The 19,782-nt window shown below is 34.0% G+C and overlaps 1 protein-coding gene across 4 annotated transcripts in view; it reads left to right on the forward strand.

The window, feature by feature from the left end:
* LOC143230919 (hemocyte protein-glutamine gamma-glutamyltransferase-like) overlaps positions 1 to 19,371 on the forward strand; it is a 43,246-nt gene extending 23,875 nt beyond the window's left edge. For 2 of the 4 annotated variants that reach the window (XM_076465237.1, XM_076465239.1), the window contains 7 exons: positions 9 to 112; positions 1,424 to 1,592; positions 1,766 to 1,929; positions 4,225 to 4,512; positions 8,764 to 8,924; positions 14,207 to 14,343; positions 18,349 to 19,371. In XM_076465237.1, coding sequence (XP_076321352.1) covers positions 9 to 112; positions 1,424 to 1,592; positions 1,766 to 1,929; positions 4,225 to 4,512; positions 8,764 to 8,924; positions 14,207 to 14,343; positions 18,349 to 18,490 — 1,165 coding nt within the window. In that variant the 3' untranslated portion in view covers positions 18,491 to 19,371. The remainder of the gene's footprint in view (positions 1 to 8; positions 113 to 1,423; positions 1,593 to 1,765; positions 1,930 to 4,224; positions 4,513 to 8,763; positions 8,925 to 14,206; positions 14,344 to 18,348) is intronic. The other 2 variants (XM_076465238.1, XM_076465240.1) reach the window with 1 other exon arrangement.
* The last annotated feature ends 411 nt before the right edge of the window (positions 19,372 to 19,782 follow it).

The following is a 19,782-nucleotide window of genomic DNA, read 5'->3' on the forward strand; positions in this document are numbered from 1 at the left end:
TTCCATAGGAATTTTCATGTATGGAATGACTGTTGGATGAAGAGACCTGATCTACCAAGAAATTATGGAGGATGGCAGGTTGTTGATGCTACACCACAGGAAATTAGCGACGGTTTGTGTAGTTATATGTGTGTTTTGTCCTTGAAACGTAACTTTCTTTTCGAGACTAGTTACGTCTCATTGTTGTTTATTTGATTAGTGCCAGTTCAAAGCCTGAGTTTATTTATATTTATTTTACACATGTATAAAGCTAGTAAGAAACATTTATGTTTAATTATCACGCTCATAGCTTACCTTTGAAGAAGCAAACGATCTTATTAATGTATTTAAAGACCTAAACGAGCCCGTTAGTAATTTGGGTTTTACTGTAATTTTGTAAAATTACTTTGGCAAAAGAATATATTTTTAAGACTTGGCGGCTTTTTATTTCTGTCCGTTTGTGAGTTTCGAATTGTCCATCCCAGTAGAGTAACTACATGGTTCTGAAATATGTGTTCATAAATATATTTATAAATACAATTAGAAACGGTTTTACAATACTGATTCATCAAAAGTTTTGTGTATACAGAAGAAATAATGGGTTTCCAAGAAGTTGTGTGTAGACAGCTGAAACAATAATGATTTTGCAAGAAGCTGTGTGTTGGCAGACAAAACAATAATGATTTTTCAAGAAGTTGTGTGTAGGTAGACGAAACAAAAATGATTTTTCAAGAAGCTGTGTGTAGGTAGACGAAACAAAAATGATTTTTCAAGAAGCTGTGTGTAGGTAGACGAAACAAAAATGATTTTTCAAGAAGCTGTGTGTAGGTAGACGAAACAAAAATGATTTTTCAAGAAGTTGTGTGTAGGTAGACGAAACAAAAATAATTTTTCAAGAAGTTGTGTCTAGATAGACGAAAACGAAAAGTAAGAGGATCTGTGAAAAAAAATATATAAGTATTAGTGCTGAGTGAAAATACTAAATAAAAAACTGAGAGTTTATCGAATTAAAAACAACAAAAACTGAAAAAAGGGAATTTTTGTAATAATAGCTTACCAAAATTTGATGTTTTAATTTTTATTCGTTCGTCCCGATATAAATACCACAGCACAATTACCGAGTTATATATCCTTGCTATTGTGAAAACCACGTAATCGAAGCTATAATTCCTTCAAAATCGAAAGTTCGTTCATGATATAAAAAATCTTGGTGAATAATAAGTTTCATGAAAAATCATGCAAATGTCTTTACATATATTTATCTCGGGCATTGCCTAAATTGTCTTTTATCCTCCATTACTGCGAACTTTACAAGTTTTCGTAAACTTATGAAATATAAATATATTATAAATATCTAACAGCTACGCGGCTGTCAATCCTAGCACACGAAAGAAACACTCCACTAATTAGAACTATATGTACATATTTTTTTTCTTTTCTTCAGGTATTTATCAATCAGGCCCCACCTCACTAGTTGCAGTGAAACGTGGAGAGGTAGATTACGTGTACGATTCATTATTTGTCTTCTCTGAAGTCAACGCACGCATCATACATTGGCAAAAAGACGAGTTTGCTGAGGGTGGCTGGAGAAAACTTAAAATAATAAGATACCAGTAAGTGTTCCTCATTGATCAATGTTGGTAATAAAATATAGTTTCGTTAAAATAACTTAAAACTCAACACAAGTAGTACAGGATAACACTTTTCACATAACATATTCTCACAGTCGTTTTATAATTAACTATGCATTTTGATATTGAATTAAGTTTTATTATTTCACCTTCAGTTACTCAAATTTCGTCCAACCGATCAAAGATATTTACCACTTTTGTTATTGTTTCTGTTTGCCAAGAATTGGGAAACTTATAATTACCAAGAAAAGGGGCATTGACGATGACGTTGGAAATGCTGACGTAGAAGACATCACTCACGAGTACAAGAACATCATGGGTAAGAACATTTTCACTTTAGTTAAAAACAGTCAATTAGCTCAACACAGTCAAAGATCATAATTTTATTGTAATTAAACGATTTTGCAACGCTAAGAAAACCATGTAATTTTTTTTCACGAATCATTAAAATGTTAAACGCTGACCGATGCTGGAAATGTAATTGTTGAACAAATAAAAATCCATAAATATGGTGAAAGGAGCATTGAAACTATATTGATACTTCCATATATATATATTTTTACCGTGAATTTAAATACCTGGCCCCCCAGTGGTTCAGCGGTATGTCTACGGACTTACAACGCTAAAAACCGGGTTTCGATACCCGTGGTGAGCGGGAGCACAGATAGGCCATTGAGCAGCTTTGTGCTTAATTCAAAACAACATTTTTAAATACCTCATTTATCACTTACTAATTAACTAAAATATGAGACTTTGCAACAACTGTTCATAAAACAAACATTAAAAGCAAATTCAGATCCAACTTTACCAAAGAGTGACGGATAAGACAGTTGGTATAGGATACAACAACACGGCCGTAGCCACACAAACACACGTACTTAAATTGATACTTAGCCGGGCACAGTCTAGTAGTACTCTGTTGTATCAAAAATAAAATAAAAATTGTGTTTCGTTCTTAAGAGTCGTGACTGCGTTATAAGTGTGATGGTCAACTTCAACTATTCGACCTGAATATAGTTAGTGGTGGGTGCTGTTAACTAGCTGTCTTCCCTTTAGTTTGTTGCTTCAAATATGGACGACTATTGCAAGCAATCTTCGAGGCCATTTTTCCATTGAGGTTAAGTCATTCGAAACGATCTCCCAAGCGCATGATTTTGTTAACATAAAGATTATTATGTTTTTTAAGTTTATCAGTGACAATATCAATCCACTCAGTTCCTCTTCGAGCACTACCACAGAGTATTAATTAGATATATATTGGTTTAAAGCAAGCTACGAGCATTGTCTTTAATAAGATTATGCTTTGTATTTAAAAGAGGTAATTAAACCTCAAAATACCCGCTTGTGTTAGTAAAACAAAACACGTTAATACCTGTGTATTCTGATATCTTTAGGTTGTTCATATTGCATCAAGTAGAGTAATTTTACGATTACATTTGTTACAGCCATGTAAAGAACATAAAACGAATGGGTGAAATTATTAATTTTCTTTTCAAAATACACATGAAGTGGACCACAGCAGTAACAAGAATTAGCAAAGCTAATTGCAGTATTCAGTGTATTTGAGTTAAAATATGTGTGTCTGAACCACATATTATTAGGAGGAGGAACTCTGTAAACGACAAATCATGGATCCACAAGCAATTTTGGACATAGATAGTAATAAACATGTTTGTTTTATGTGAATGAGATCCATATGTACTATGGAGAAAATCTTGAGAAATATACATTTATCTGCATTGAAAATAAATTTAAAAAAATGTGCGTTAATTTACTCACTTTATTTTTATGAAAAAAACACAAAGTTTCACCACCAGGATCGATTGTTTACTATTAATGACAAAAATTTATAGTTTTCAACAGAATAAGTCTAAAATTTTTCATTTATATCTGCTCAAAATCTTAAACTTATCGCTCGTCGGTATTATAAAATTAATTCTTTATAGAACACCAAAATTTATTTCAGTTGAAGGTTTTCTCTGTTACACTGGGTTTGGTTTGAATTTCGCACAAAGCTACAACGAGGGCCATCTGCGCTAGCCATACCTAATTTAGCAGTGAAAGAGTAGAGATAAAGCAGCTGGATTGACCGTTACATTATAACGCCCCATGGCTGAAACGGGGATAATGCTCGATGGGACCCGCAGATTGCGAGTCGAGTTCCCGAAACAGCTGCCCGTGCATTGCCCTTGGCAATGAGAGGTGAGTATATGTTGAAAAGCAAACCCACAAAAAGTATAATCACTACTTTTAGTAAACCTTATTACACATAAATTCTGATTAAAATTAACTTCTATGCAGAATTTATACTTACTAACCAATGACATTTTAACTCTGATTACGCTAACTGGATGTTTTCATCTGCACTGTTTCTTATATTAATTTAATTAACACACAAGAAATATGAAACCCTTTGACCTTACGGTGATGTTAATATTTTTTGTACTTTCAGGTGGTATCATGTTGCAACTGTATTTGCTTGTTTTTGACTTTTAAAAACATATAAGCCAGAGAGTGGATCGTTCGTTATTCACCTGAAAACCAACCCAGCAGAAGTCCCTAGAAAAGTCGAAAATTTTAATGAAATCAAACTATTTTTTTTCTAACTTAATAGATAGTCTCGAGGAAAGACATGCGTTTGTGAATGCAATCAGAAGAGGTGATTTGGTACATGTATACGATGTCTCACAGCCCTCAAAGGAAGATGTCTATTTCAGTTTGCAAAGCAGTAAAAATGTAATGATTGGTCAACCAATCGTTGTGACGATAATGATCCGGAACCATGGCATCCAGATTAGGTCAATATCGCTTTCTTTGTCGGTTTTTAGCGTTTACTATACAGGAACAACATCCAAAAAACTGAAACAAGCGAAGCGATCGGTCTCCATCTTTCCTTCTCAAGGTAAGTGTAAATAATTTAAATATGAATTATTAGCTAAGATGTTATGTTATTCTAATTGGAATAATATAAACAAAAAGTGGTTTAATGAAATTTTGAATATAAGTGTGTTTGTTTTAGCAAAGCCACAAAGGCTATCTGCGCAGCCCACCGAGGGGAATCGAACCCCTGATTTTAGCATTGTAAATCCAGAGACATACCGCTGTACTAGCGGGTGGCTTGAATATAAGATACTATAACTTTGTGTCATACGCAGTAAAAATACCAGGATGGATAGGGTTAAAGTTTATTATGAATATGTACACATTACTCAAGCAACACAAGTGATATCTACATGACCTGATCTAACACGTGAATCGTTATGGGGTTACTTCACAAGTGTCCTCAGTTGAATTTCGAATTTGTGAGTCACATAATAAAGCACAAAACACAGGTGCATATAAAAGTAAGTATTGAAACAATATGACTAAGTTTCAGATTTGTATTTGAATCGAATAATAAAACTAAACGAAATCGATAATGAAAATATTAAGCTAAATAACACTCGACAGTTCACAAACATTTTATTTCACCAAAAATATTTTTAAGAAATGTAACATTCCTACCATTTTTTAAATTAGTAACAAGAAAACTTTATCTGGTATTAGTTCAATAAAACGAACAAAATCAGGTTGTTAGTTGACATTAATAATCAAAATCAAACTAAATATTAATGAGTTAAACCCTCTAGTGGCATAAGTATGCCTCTGTAGCCCCGAAACTGCCGCGTGTGCGGCGTCCGAGCCAAAAGTGAACCCGAATCACCCACATTCGTAACTACAGTTATTGGTAAATAAATATAGGGGGCCTAGTTACTTTTCATGTGGAGGGGGCATAGTTTATAGTTACGCCATTGAAACCCTTTAATCACTGTTCATGTCAAGTTCAGTATTTTAAATATGATTGTCTCTTTAGATTTACAATCTTGTTTCCTTTTATCTGATTCAAATATCTTTAAAACTGTATAAAATATTTGGCTGTTTCTTATGTAGAGCGCAAAAAAAATCCAGTTGATGTTCCTGCAGTGCGACAAACACGGACTTCCTTAATCCATTAATTATAATATTACTACTCCCATGTTTTAACTGGTTGGGTGATTTTCTCTTTGATTGGCTTGTCTCGAAGCTTGTTTATTGATTCGAAACAATTGTGATTTGGAGATATTGCTCTGAATTTTTGGGAACAAGTCAAGTTTGTGTTTATTTATTCTTTACTTCATGAGACCCAAAATTGTTTTACCAGTATCTATACCATTTCTAACTTTATGTAAACAGTAATGACAATGTACTTTTATCTATATATACATATATTTATATTTAAAAAAATAGGATAATTACCAGGATATACCTGATGACAACACATACTAACAAATACCTGTACTTCTAATCAAACCATTAAGCTTCAACTAGACTATAAGTAGTACATTCTTTGTATAGCAGAACGTACTCGACGGCAAAGAGAGAACGAGTTAATGAAATTAAAATCGATCTTAATATCCAACGGCTGACTATCAGATTTGATGGATAGAAGTATTGACATTGTAAGAACTAGCGATACTTAAAGATCGTGAGAAAACAACAGTAAAAACACAGTTGAATATGTTTTGAAACACTATCAATATTGCTTTCAAATCGAGAAGCGCGCTTCGAAACAGAATAAGTCATGTTAAAAGATCCCATAACTCGAGAAAAACGAAAAGGAACAATCTATCAAAATAAACATGACGTGATAACAAATACGTTTATACATTCGGAAGGACTTCCATTAATGTCAGGATATAAACATATCAACAAAACGGCTGAACATTAACTGTTGTTAACTTTCTATAACAATGTTCAAACACCTAGCCTCTCACCTCCTCGTTAGTTTGAATGGGTTTTAATACAAACATACTAAACCTGTTCCAATATCTGACATGTGTAGGAAATGGAGACTAAAAGATATTAGTCGTGCTGATATGATACGATATGTAACATCAGGTTTTTAAATAAGAACGTGATTTTTTCATTTTGTGTATCTACCACAAAATAACATGTTTGTGTTATTCATTCATGATCATTGTGAATGTTATGCTTTTTAATATAGGTGAAAGAACAGGGAGAAGGTTACTACCTCCAATAATTACACATAAAACATGTCCGCATTTTATTTTATATATATATATATAAATTAGTTGAAGTACCCGTCCTCTGTACGGATACTATATAAATTCACAAGTAATGAAAGGCTATATTAGGATATGAAAAGCTGCTTCCCTTACACGTAATTGTAAAAAAGGCAAAAACGCCCATAAAAACTGCAAAGCACTAAATGTAAACTGCAATTTTTTATGTATCTCCACATGGACCAGACAAACTTCGTGATGATCCATCGAAAGGAAATAAGACAATGGTAGAAAAAAAAAGCCTATAAAAACCGTAAAACTGAAAATTTGTATGTCCTCCCAGATGGAGCTAATAAATTTCTACACTAATTTTGGTGCAGATCCGTCCACACTCTGCGAAGTACTAACATGGACAAACAACAGACAACTGAGAGTACTATTATATTTATATAGATGTATTAGGAAGTTTTTAAATCCCGTATATCTTGATCCCTGTACACCTACTATGTTAAGTGTTTGCATGTACTCTAGTTCCCATCACACCCATGTACACACTAGATAGCTTTTGATAACCCCGCCCGTGTTTAGGGATATCTTTAGTGGAACAAAATTATAATGAGTTGTCGAATTTATTGATTTATCTTGACTTATTTCGTTTTATTTAAAATTTATTTATTCTATTTTAATATATATGAGAAATGTTTCTCTAACCTTGATAGTATAAGCCGCAAGGTTCTAAAGAAGGCCGAAGGCCGAAAAGTTAACTTAAAAATCTAATGACAGTGTTTTTGTTTAATATGAAACTTCTCAGACTCTTTCAAAAGTTTCGTACTTTTACGTGTTTCTATTGAAGTTGTCTTGACTCTATTGTTAACTGTGTTTATTATATATATGTCATATGTCTATAACACGACTATATTGTTTTAAGGATTTAAATTTATTTTTATGATACTTCTGGCTGGAGACGATGCCGATATTGAACACGAAAGCTTATTTTGATAAATATAGCTGGTGAAAGTCGAACGTGTTTAGAATGATTTAAACGTCTTTCGTCATAAATCGAGAAAAACAAAACGATTCTTGTCTGTCCGCAGGTGTTGTGAAACCGGTTAACATCTGAGGAAATCTAGCCTTCTTTCACACCTAAACATATTCAAGGCTTCGTAAACTTTAAATCTCTATCTTTGACGTAAATAAACTGCTAGGGTTACGTACTGCTAGAAACTGCATTTCTCAGCTTGTCTGAGTTTCAGTTTTGTTATATTTTATCGATTGTCAGATTCGTTACTTATTCAATCTAAAAACAAAGATATTTTTCTAATGAATTTTATTACTCATAAAAAATGTAAGTTTGTTTGGAATTAAGAACACAGTCACACAATGGTCAATCTATGCTCTGCCCACCACGGGGATCGAAACTCGTTTTATAGCGAGGTGAGTCTGCATACATACCGCTGTGCTACTAGGGGGCGAAAACAAAAGAAGTTAAGTATATAAAGTTTGTCACACAACTATTTTGAAAAATCTGTTATGTTTCGAGATTATTTGTATCTAAGATAACGCTAGGAAGTCTGTTTTTAATTTATATGAGCTTTCTTCTACCATTCGAAGTACTGTAAACAGTATTAGTCACACATCCAACTATACAGTAACGTTTAAACGTAATTCCTTTATGACGACTCTAACGTCTAAGTTCAAAAACTTTTTACGAAATGGATATTTTGAGTTATAATTACTATTTTGTTGGCCCGGCAGGGCCAAGCGTGTTAAGGGGTGCGACTCGTAATCTGAGGGTCGCGGATTCGCACCCCCGTCGCGCCAAACATGCTCGCCCTTTCAGCCGTGGAGGCGTTATAATGTTACGGTCAATCCCACTATTCGTTGGTAAAAGAGTAGCCCAAGAGTTGGCGGTGGGTTGTGATGACTAGCTGCCTTCCCTCTAGTCTTACACTGTTAAATTAGGGACGGCTAGCACAGATACCCCTCGAGTAGCTTTGTGCGAAATTCAAAAACAAACAAACAAACTATTTTGTTTCTCATAAAACGGAGTTATCCATAAGATAACAGAAAATAAAGTGACAATGTGAAATTATTTTTTGTTATTCTAATAGGAAAAACAGTGTCTATAAGGATATCACCAGAAGAATACTTTAATAAACTAGTGGACTACTCCATGATAAAAATTTACGCTATAGCGACGGTAGTAGAGACACAACAGACATGGTCGGAAGAAGAGGATCTCATGCTAAAAAAACCAAAACTAAAACTTGAGGTAACCTAAAATATTATAGCATTTGCTAATAGATAAAAATATGACTAAAATAGTAGATGTACTTGTGCAGGGTCCCTGAAAACGTTCTGTTTTGAAAGTAACATATTTGTATTAATTGCTTTTCAATTTCATATGTCATGCTGTTGCAGCCTACAAGAGTATATAATTCTTTTCGTGAGTCCCGACTTACGCTCGTTTTACTGACGTCATGACAGTACAAATTGCAACGTTAGCGTTCCCTCATGTGACCTTATTCTAATGTTTACTGACTAGCTGACTGACAACACATTACTGTATGGTAGTTAAAACAGTTGACCGCTCCAGGCTGCCTTTGCCCTCTTTCGGTGAAATTATTCAACTTATGCTGTATGGCAATTCTGCATTTTAGCTACATTATTATTCCATTATGAAATTTTAGAGAAACAACAAAGCAAATACATCGTTTGGTGAGTTGTAATAAGGCAGCAAAACATTTTATCTTAATATCAATCCCGATTATGTATGCAAAATTAATTAAAATCCACATCAGGAGTTTTCTCGCCAAGCGCAATCATAAATATCCCATAATACAGGGTATCTATAGATGCATCTTTTAGATATTTGTTTAAAAATTTTATCGCCACAACCAACAATATACTTGTAAAAATAAAAAGTTTCAAACACAGATGTTTCTATTTAAATCTGTATAAACAAGTTAATTAAAAACTGTTAATTTAAAAAGGGAGAATAAAGATCGTCAAAAACTAGAGAAACAGGTTGAATCAAAATACATTTTCCAGCCTTCAACTAGAGACTTTAAAATAAAGTAAACAAACTAGGCTGAAAATAGTGTCTACATTATTTTCTCAAGATAGAAAAACCTTATTTTGAATCCGCGTCTACAGCATTTATAAATTTTAGTGAAGTCAGCATATGGATTTGTATCTTGAAAAAATAATGTAGTTTTTGTTTACTTTTTAGAGACCCCAGTTGTAGAGTTGAAAATATAATCTTTGCATTTTGATTCATTTTGTTTCTGTACTTACATGACAATCTCTAGTTCCTTTTTAAATGAACAGTTTTTAATTTCATTGTTTTTAAGTATTTTTATGTTAGTTATGGACAATACATTTTGAGCTACATAGGTTTTCTATTCATTCTCTTCAGTATTACATGTTTTACAACAATTTACTGCTGCACTGTCTTATTTTCCACCCATCAATTATTTGCTGAGCCAAGAGGTCTTGTGCCCGAAGATTCGTGTAAACACGCGTTTAACAATCGAAGTACGAAAATCAATAGAATAAATCATCACTCACAAGAGCAGAGTAATCTACTGTGGTAGTCGTCTACTGTTAGGAAACTCTCCGAAGAGTCGAAGAAAACCACATAGAGATCAAGTACAATGGTGAACTCGAGAAATGATGAATCATCAACATGGCAATTTCCAATTAATGTGCTATCAGTTGCTAAAATTATTTTCATATTAATGCGCATTGGTAAAACGCCGGATTTTTTTCTCTGGTGGAAACTCTTAGAGAATTCTTCAGGACGAAAAACGAAAGCACTTGAATTAATTTTAAAACTACCCTATAACATACTGAATACTGCATTCATTACTATTGTCCAGATTTAAGTAAAATATACGTAGCCTTTTTTTTCGGTTGTGACATGTAAACCTGTAATCAACAATAATAATAATAATAATAAGGCTGGAACACTGTTATAAACATATACATTGTTTACTTTAATAAAACGAAGTGTTTTGGACTAGATATTGCAGTTCGTTTATTAACTGTGCAGAGAATTTGGTACAGTATAGCTGGTTGTTTGACATTTATTGGCGCAAAGCAACTAAGCTATCTGCACCAAACAACTGAAAAACAAACAAACAAAAAACACCGTAAAAGTAAAATAGTTATAAAATGTAAAATTGAATCAAGGTAAAATACAAAGTTCAAAAAGTAGGTAAAAACTTGGATAGAATTAAAAAGGCCAATGACCCTTAGAAACGCAACTATGTTGGACAGTGTTACCATTGCCAGTGACGTTGTCCAGCGTCACGGATAAACCCATGGAAAAAAACATGTCTAAAATAGTGTCGTCGTTTAGAGTCGTAACGACGGCACAGCAGCAAAACGTGGGCTATTGTGCCTTAAGTGTCACAAAAGCCACACATTGGTGAATCAGTCTCAAATAAAAATAATGATAGGTCAAAAACTATGGCTAATGTGTAGGGCCCACCGAAACCAGGTGGGCAAAGAGCAACAGAAGGTTGAATTTGGAAAAGCTTGTTATCATGTTGCTCACTACAAGTTGACTGCCAACTGGCGCGGAACCGCGCCTCAAACACAGGACTTTAGTCATATGTGGAACAGGCACAACAGTACTAGCATCAGAGCAGACGGACTTAGCTGGGGTGTTAGCGATTTCGTTCTTGTGAATACCGACGTGACTAGGTATCTCAAAACTGGACAGAAACGGAAGACAATGAAAAATGAGCCAGTTGGTTTTTAAATATCGACGAGAACAGGATTAGAACAAACGTGAAGCGATTTCAGGACCAATAGAGAGCTAAAAGAGTCGGTTTAAATAGTAAAATTAATGTACAATTGATGTACTTCATAGCTTCTACATGATCCAGGGCAAGAGAAACGGCATACAACTTGGCAGCAAACACAGAAACTGTAGAGGGGATCCTGTGTACAACCACCAAGTCACAACAAACCATGGTAGAGCTCACAGAGTCAACTGATTTCGAACCATCTATATCAGAGGTTTCCAACCGGTGGGTCGCGACCCCCCAGGGGATCGCGAAGCCTTGGCAGGGGGGTCGCGTAGCCTTGTTAGAAGTAGCTTGGGATAACATTAATTTTATTTCATCAAATACATTTTCATGCTCTTACATTTTTTTGTTTCGGTGCAAAGCAAAACGTGTGCTACGTTAGTTCAATGTCATTAGGTGATATTATGGGTGTATGAATCTGTTATCAAAATTGTAAATTATGTGAAGACTCAAGCACTCAACACTCGCCTATTCAAAGAACTATGCAAAGACATGAATGCTGACCACGAAGTCCTTCTCTTCTACACAGCAGTATGTTGGTTGTCGAAAGGAAACGTTATTAATCGTGTCTTTGAAATGAAAGATGAAATAAAGCTATTCCTGAAGACTCAAGAAAGGAAAGATCTTGTAGCTCACTTCGAAGATGAAGCATGGAATAAAAGGGTTGCGTACCTAGCCAACATTTTTGACCAGCTGAACAAGCTCAATTTGAAGCTTCAAGGAAGGGAAACACATGTTCTCCTTTTTCAAGATAGTCTTCGGGCCTTTGTTTCCAAACTGCAAAACTGGCGTCGGAAAACCAGTCTTGGAAACATCGCTCTGTTTGATAAACTTTGTGGAGTGATGGATGAGTCTCAGATCCAACTGGATTAGTTCTTCAAGGATGAGATTACCGAACATCTTCAGTCTCTAGAAAAGGAAGTCGAGCTTTACTTCCCTGAGCTATCACAGGAACAGGAGGCCCTGGTAAGGAACCCATTTTGTACTGAACTTGATGTATCCAGCATCCCAGATGATATCCAAGATGAATTTCTGGATCTAAGGAACGACTCTTCAGCTCGTGATCTCTTCAAGGTGAAATACGTGACTCAGTTCTGGTGCGCTATGTATCAGTCATACTCCAAAGTCAGCATGACAGCTTTACGTGTCCTTGTTCCATTTGCTTCTACCTACTTGTGTGAGGCAGGATTTTCCACTCTTGTCAATATAAAAACAAAGAATAGGAACAGATTGGATGTTGGAGATGACATGAGACTGGCTCTAACAAACGCTCAGCCACGAATTTCAAAGCTTGCTGCTGAAATGCAACATCAGGCATCTCACTAGCTGGGTTGGATAGCTGTTCAAACCTATGTTAATATTATTTTAAGAAATATATGTTCTTTTTGTGAATTCAGGTTGGACCAATGTGATTTAATTTGCTAATAAATAATTACAGAATTTTAAAATATTTTTAGATGTTTCTTTCCCTCTCCTTCACAGAAAATAAAATAAAAATTAAGCTGCTGATAGTAAGCCCTAAGTAGGGGGTCACATGGGTTTCAAACTTTTAGATAAGGGGTCGCTAGTGCCAAAAGGTTGGGAACCCTTGATCTATATGAACGGGAATGGAAAGATATCCGAAAAATGTTTGCAAATAGAAGACGGTATGTAGTTTTTACCATCCTCAGATGATTCAAAGAAATGTCACAGATAGGGATAGTAATAAACCAAGGAGGATGTGATGACCAGTGAGACAGCAACGTCAGTCAAGGACAAACCCAGTTAAGCTACCCGTGTCTGTATACGAAAGCCAAAAAGAAGAATAGCAGACCGTCTGTTCCAAAAGAATATTGCCAACTGAGAATATAACACAAAATCCCAAATGGGATGTTGTGGTAAGGATCGAAGTTTTGAAGCATAGAGTAAAGAAAGTTGCAAGCAATGGAGGTGAAGAGGAGGTTCGTGGGACTCGGTGTACAAACCAATGGAGGTGAAGAGGAGGTTCGTGGGACTCGGTGTACAAACCAATGGAGGTGAAGAGGAGGTTCGTGGGATTCGGTGTACAAACCAATGGAGGTGAAGAGGAGGTTCGTGGGACTCAGTGTACAAACTCTGAACTGGAGAAGTGCGGAAATCCCTTGTGCAGAGCCTTTATGGTGAATGGGGTCGAACATCTTCAAGGCCAAAGTCAAGGCAGAACCACAGGCCAGAGACTCATAGTCCAGTTTGAATTGAAAGGAGCAGTATACCTTGCTGCTTTTGCTGCAGGCTTCGGTGCTCGAATGGCTTTGGAGAGAAAACTGACAAGCAGCTATGTAAAAAAACAACAAAAAACCTCTCAAAATCTTTTCTTTCTTTCAAGAATCAAAATACAAATAGCCATATGATCTGCTCATGAGGGTTCTTTGTATTTTTTTAGTGAGTCTGCTCAGATTTGCATAAAATATTCATAGTCGTTTCTCTGTAAGCTTTTGAAACAATATGAATAATAATAATGTGAAGATTAAATGAATGAATTTTGTCTAATATCATCTCATTGTTATTAGCAAAATTTTAGCAGCTTTAGACAATAAAATAGAAGGTCTTGAATGTTATTTTAAGAACATGTACGTTTTTTCAAGATGGCTTTTGCCAGTATGCTCCATTAAAAATTTTGTGAAATTCCTAGACGAACCCTATTATGAACCACTATCGTGGTTCGTCACTGAGATAACTATTATGTACAAATATATTTCCATAATAATTTCTTATTTAGGTTCGAGGACTTCTAAAAGTGGGAGCTCCTTTTATGCTGAAAATTAGTTTTACAAATCCACTCAATCGCATCCTAGATAATTGTGTTTTCACAGTAGAAGCTCCAGGTGTGACGGGTTCTTTTCACTCGAAGTTTAGGTGAGTTTTTAATTGCTTATGCTTAGGTTTGAAGTGATAAAATAAGAAAACGTAGGAAATAAATATAAATATTAGAAATTGTTTAAAAAGTATTTAATATTTTGATTAGAATGAGTTTCGTGTATGTTGTGTACTTTGGCAGCTCATGAAGTTTATTAATTATACAATGTTAAAAATATTTTGTTGTCAAAAGTTATAATTGACTTTTATAATAGACCAAAGTCAAGTGTTTTTTTTTTATTTCTTTAGTGTATGTTGGTGTCAAAGAAATATTGTAATACTAAAAATAAACTACCTTATAACACCAAATTTGTGACTTATCTTTAATCAGACACTCAACGTTTCGACCTTCTTCGGTCATCGTCAGGTTCACAAAGAAAGAGGTAACTGACCGGAAGCTGACCACATGTTTGAAAGGGGTTGTGTAATTGAGTGTCGGAATGTAGAGGGCGGTATTAGATGTTTGAATATATAATTTTATTTATTTTATTATATTGATATAGGTATAAAGGGGTTCCTTTATATTGGTTTATTTTGGGTTTAAGTTGTTGTATAAGTAAGGCTTCTTTAATTTTGCGTTTGTTCAACGCGACTCAACTTCGCAATAGCACCTAGGTACATTCCAACCATAGAAATCAAAACATGTTTAGAAGACCTAGCCAGGAGACTTGTGATACTTTCTGCAGAAAAAGAAAACAAGGAAACAACCAAAAACAACCAACAGAAAGACGACAACTTAGATAATTTTAGTGACATCCAACAGCCAAACTTCCCAGGTAAAATTACAAATTTATATTTTCCAGAAACACCTAAAAACAACATCTTAAACGATTTTTTCAAAGAATTTTCTCACAAAACCATCAACATAATTTCACAAAACAGAAAACTAAAAACAACCTTACAAAAGAGACATTAATTCCATTAAAACCTAAAACAAGACAAAACATAAAATTCTAAAAGCAGATAAAGGTAACGCTATGGTCATAATGAACACGAATGAATACATCCAAAAAATGAATAACATCCTATCAGACACGAACAAATTTAAACCAATACACACAAATCCAACAAAAACACACGAGACGCAACTGAACAAATTGCTACTACAAATAAAAAAAGCCAACACAATTTCACAAACACTTTATTCCTACCTACGTAAAACCGACTCACGCACACTGCAAATATACGGCATCCCCAAACCTCATAAACCAGATTGTCCATTACGACCAATAATGTCCACATGTGAATCGTTTAATTACAATCTTGATAAATACATAGCATGGACATTCTCCAAATATGTAACATCAGCCAGCTCATTCATCAAAGACTCTTTTAATTTCAAGTCCAATCTAAATCAACTTAATCATAAAGCCTTAATGGCCTGTTTCGATGTTATATCCCTCTTTACAGAAGTTCCAACCACTGAAGCCTGCAAGATAGCCTTAGAACTCTATATCCGAGACCCTAACCCAACTATAGACATTCCCAGTAACCAGTTAGCAACCCTCATAGAATTAACCACGATAAAGACAAACTTCACGTTCAACAACCAAAACTATATACAAACAAATGGCCTAAGCATGGGCAACCCATTATCACCAGTTCTAGCCAATATTTTTATGACACAAGTTGAAACACAAGCAATTAACACAGCATTACATCCACCACTATACTGGTACAGATATGTAGATGACACGGTTGCGAGATTCAAATCTACAGAACACATACATAATTTTTTCAATCACATTAACTCTACACATCCCAACATTAACTTCACATGTGAACAGGAAGAAAGCAATCAAATATCATTTCTTAACCTCAAAATTACAAGAACCGACACACAATTCAAAACAGAAGTTCACCGAAAAATCACCCATACTGGACTATACATTCCTTGGGACTCAGCACATGAAACAAAACAAAAACTCAACATACTAAGAAACCAAATAAACACAGCCATAAAACTATGCTCACAAGGTAAAATTAACGATGCATTAGACAAAATAAAACAATACTTCATCAACATCAATAAGTTTCCTCCACAAACCGTAGAAAACATTATACGCACACACCTAGACAGTGAGCAAAATCAACCAACTAAAGTAAATACAGCTCACGAATCAAAAAACCACGAAACCATATACTGCTGTATACCATATATTCCTGACATCAGCAAACAAATAACCAACATTTGGCAAAAATTAGTAACAAAATACGACATTCCAATTAATACCAAATTTATTCAAAAACCCGGCACAAAACTGAGGTCTATACTATGTAAAAACTACACTGACAAACACCACACCAACATTATTTATAAAATACAATGTGATAACTGCCACGACTTCTATATTGGAGAAACAAGTAGAAAAATGGAAACCAGATTCAAAGAACATAAAAAGTCACCTTCACACGTTTTCGAACACTGCAAGTCAAATAAACACAACATAACCATAGAAAACACTCAAATACTAAATAAAGAAACAAACATAAACAAACGCAAAATTAAAGAAGCCTTACTTATACAACAACTTAAACCCAAAATAAACCAATATAAAGGAACGCCTTTATACCTATATTAATAAAATAAATAAAATTATATATTCAAACATCTAATACCGCCCTCTACATTTCGACACACAGTTACACAACCCCTTTCAAACATGTGGTCAGCTTCCGGTCAGTTACCTCTTTCTTTGTGTACCTGACGATGACCGAAGAAGGTCGAAACGTTGTTCGCTCTTCTATGTAAAAGTGTTTTCTCAGCCCAAACGAGCCGTTTTTGCATATAAATTTCTCAACAAGTGGGTTTCTCGTCATCACTGATTATTATTTCATCACAAACCGTAACTGACAGTAGAAAGCTTCAAATGGTTTACTATAGGTATCAATAAATGATTTCACAACACTTTTCTTTAACTAAAGGATTTTCCACTTAATATGTCGAACACACGCTGTAGAAATGCACGCTATAGATTCGATAAGAATTTATTATTTAAACCATTTGGAGTTTTGTACAGTCAGTTCCGGTACGTGTTTTAGTGAATGCTCCTGAGAAAACAAAACGTGACTGTAAAGCGAAACATTGAGTGTGCAATTAAAGATAAATAATTAGTGTGAAGTTATAAGGTAGTTTATTTCTATTATTAAAAAATCATTGGTTTTGTTTGTCTTTTCTAAGCACAGTTACTTTAATATAACTATTTTATATTTTCACGTATTTAAGTGTATTTTCTTTCCATTATTTCTTCCAAATATATTTTAAAAACAATAGAAAATATTAAACCACTTATTTTTCTTTTCAACTTATATTTATATACGTGTGTATTCGTGTATCATCATCATAAGTAGTTTTTAAATATTGTTTTTTTAATCTATTTATATGCAACATTTTGTATCGTTTTACAAATGCTGGTTCGTTCTGTAAGTAAAACTGTATAATTATCTTGAAAATTAGCTAAATCCCCGAATACTACTAATTTACCTGTGAATATTGATGAGAAACAACAAACTAAACACGTGCCTTGTTCAGAATAATTATTTATACGTTCTAGTCAATTCTCAAGAAGTCAGTGCAGTCAACCTTGAATTTCTAAAAAAAAACATTGGACCTTTATTTAAAAGCTAGAATTTGAAAATTTCTATAATTTTAATTCATAATGTTGTTTTGAACATATCCTGATTTGTTAATAGAAATTTCAAGCAGTTCATTTAACTCCCATTTTAATTCCCATCAGATCTTTTTCTGAAACTGTTTCCTTGCATGTATTACTATGCAGGTGTCAAGAGCCTATATGTAAACTTTAAAAATGTTTTGTCAAAATGCCTGACAGGAGATCAAAATGTAGTAAACTTAAATATATCACTTTTTCAAAATTTTGTAATTTCACACAAGTACGTACCCATTCGTTTGAATGCTTTGTCTTGGTCTAGAATTACAAGAATAAACGTATCAGATACTCGTACCAGTCCTGTGTTTACGTTAATGATTTCAAACAATTCCAGAAATATCTGGCCTAAAGAAAATATAGTTCACGTGGAACGACTCTTCCCTCAACGATCGGGACTCATAAAGATTGTGGTCGCCTTCAACTCTCGTCAACTGATCCAGGTATTAGGGTCCACACAGATCGCAGTTAAAGGTTAACACAAAATCTGCTGAACCTTACGATGCAATCGGTATATATTTTTTGTATATGTATAGCAAAATAGAAAAATTTCCTTAAAAAATGGGCTATCTTAGAAATCTCGAAGTTTTTAATGTATAAAATGCTCCTTGATAAGAAATTAATATATTAACTATAACGGAGGAAAATAATAGTCCAAAAATATAAGTAAACTTGGAACTTTTTAGAATAAAGTTAATAATCATATTTAGTAGAATTTCCACTGTTTGATTCCATTTGCGTGTAAATCTATTAAAATAATTTTGAATACGTAAATTCCGTATACCTATATGCATGCAATTGATAAGGAAAATACGCACGTGTGGAAAATATATTTAACGATAAACCACACAACTCAATACATAAAACGGATACATAATACTTTCACTGCTGTATTATGGCAGTTATTACCAGTAAGAACTTGTCGACTGGAATGACCACGCATCACGACCAAGTTATTCTTTTCGATGATCTAATGAAGTAGGTTATGTAATAAATAGGAGAGGATTCATTTACTGTCATTTCTAATTGACTTACGTTATTTTGTTGACACTACAACACGAAATTATCGTGGATAAATGTGCAGGCTATTAAATATAGATATGATGTGATGATGCGTGAACACTCCACTTCGGTTGACGTTATCATGTTTGTTACATTTGGATTCTAGAACAATCTATAGACAATAGTTGTTAACATTTTAAACATAACAATATGTGACCCGACTTTAATGAAAATGCATTCACTTATGTTTATGATGTCTTGTGAAAAATATGTACATGATGGTGAAAAATGGATATCATTTTAGTATTCAACGTACTGAAGTAACTGTAGAACATACAAATAAAAGAAACAATCGCAAGCCTGTGTTATCAGCATTATAATTTGTTGTTTCAGTATAATATGATTATTTTTCAGTGGTCTCATAAAGTTAAAGATGATAAACAAGTATTCTAACTAAATATATAAAACAACTGAGATTTACAATGCAAAGAACTAAACATCCTGAATATACAAAAAATATAAAGAATTAAAATAGGACCAACTAATCAGTTTCTTCCCGATGGCTCAGTTATAAGTCTATAGATTTATGGCGCTAAAACATTCGGGTTTCACTACTCATGGTGGCCACAAAGCTATACAAAAACAAATTAATCACTTCACATGTGAAACATAGAATTAAACATAACGCATTTTCTCTCATCATTTCCATTAATATCTTCGACTGCTTATAGATTTAAAATGTTTTATTTTATTAGTTCTTAAAATATCT

Source organism: Tachypleus tridentatus, chromosome 10, assembly GCF_004210375.1.
Source record: "Tachypleus tridentatus isolate NWPU-2018 chromosome 10, ASM421037v1, whole genome shotgun sequence".
Lineage (NCBI taxonomy): Eukaryota > Metazoa > Arthropoda > Merostomata > Xiphosura > Limulidae > Tachypleus > Tachypleus tridentatus.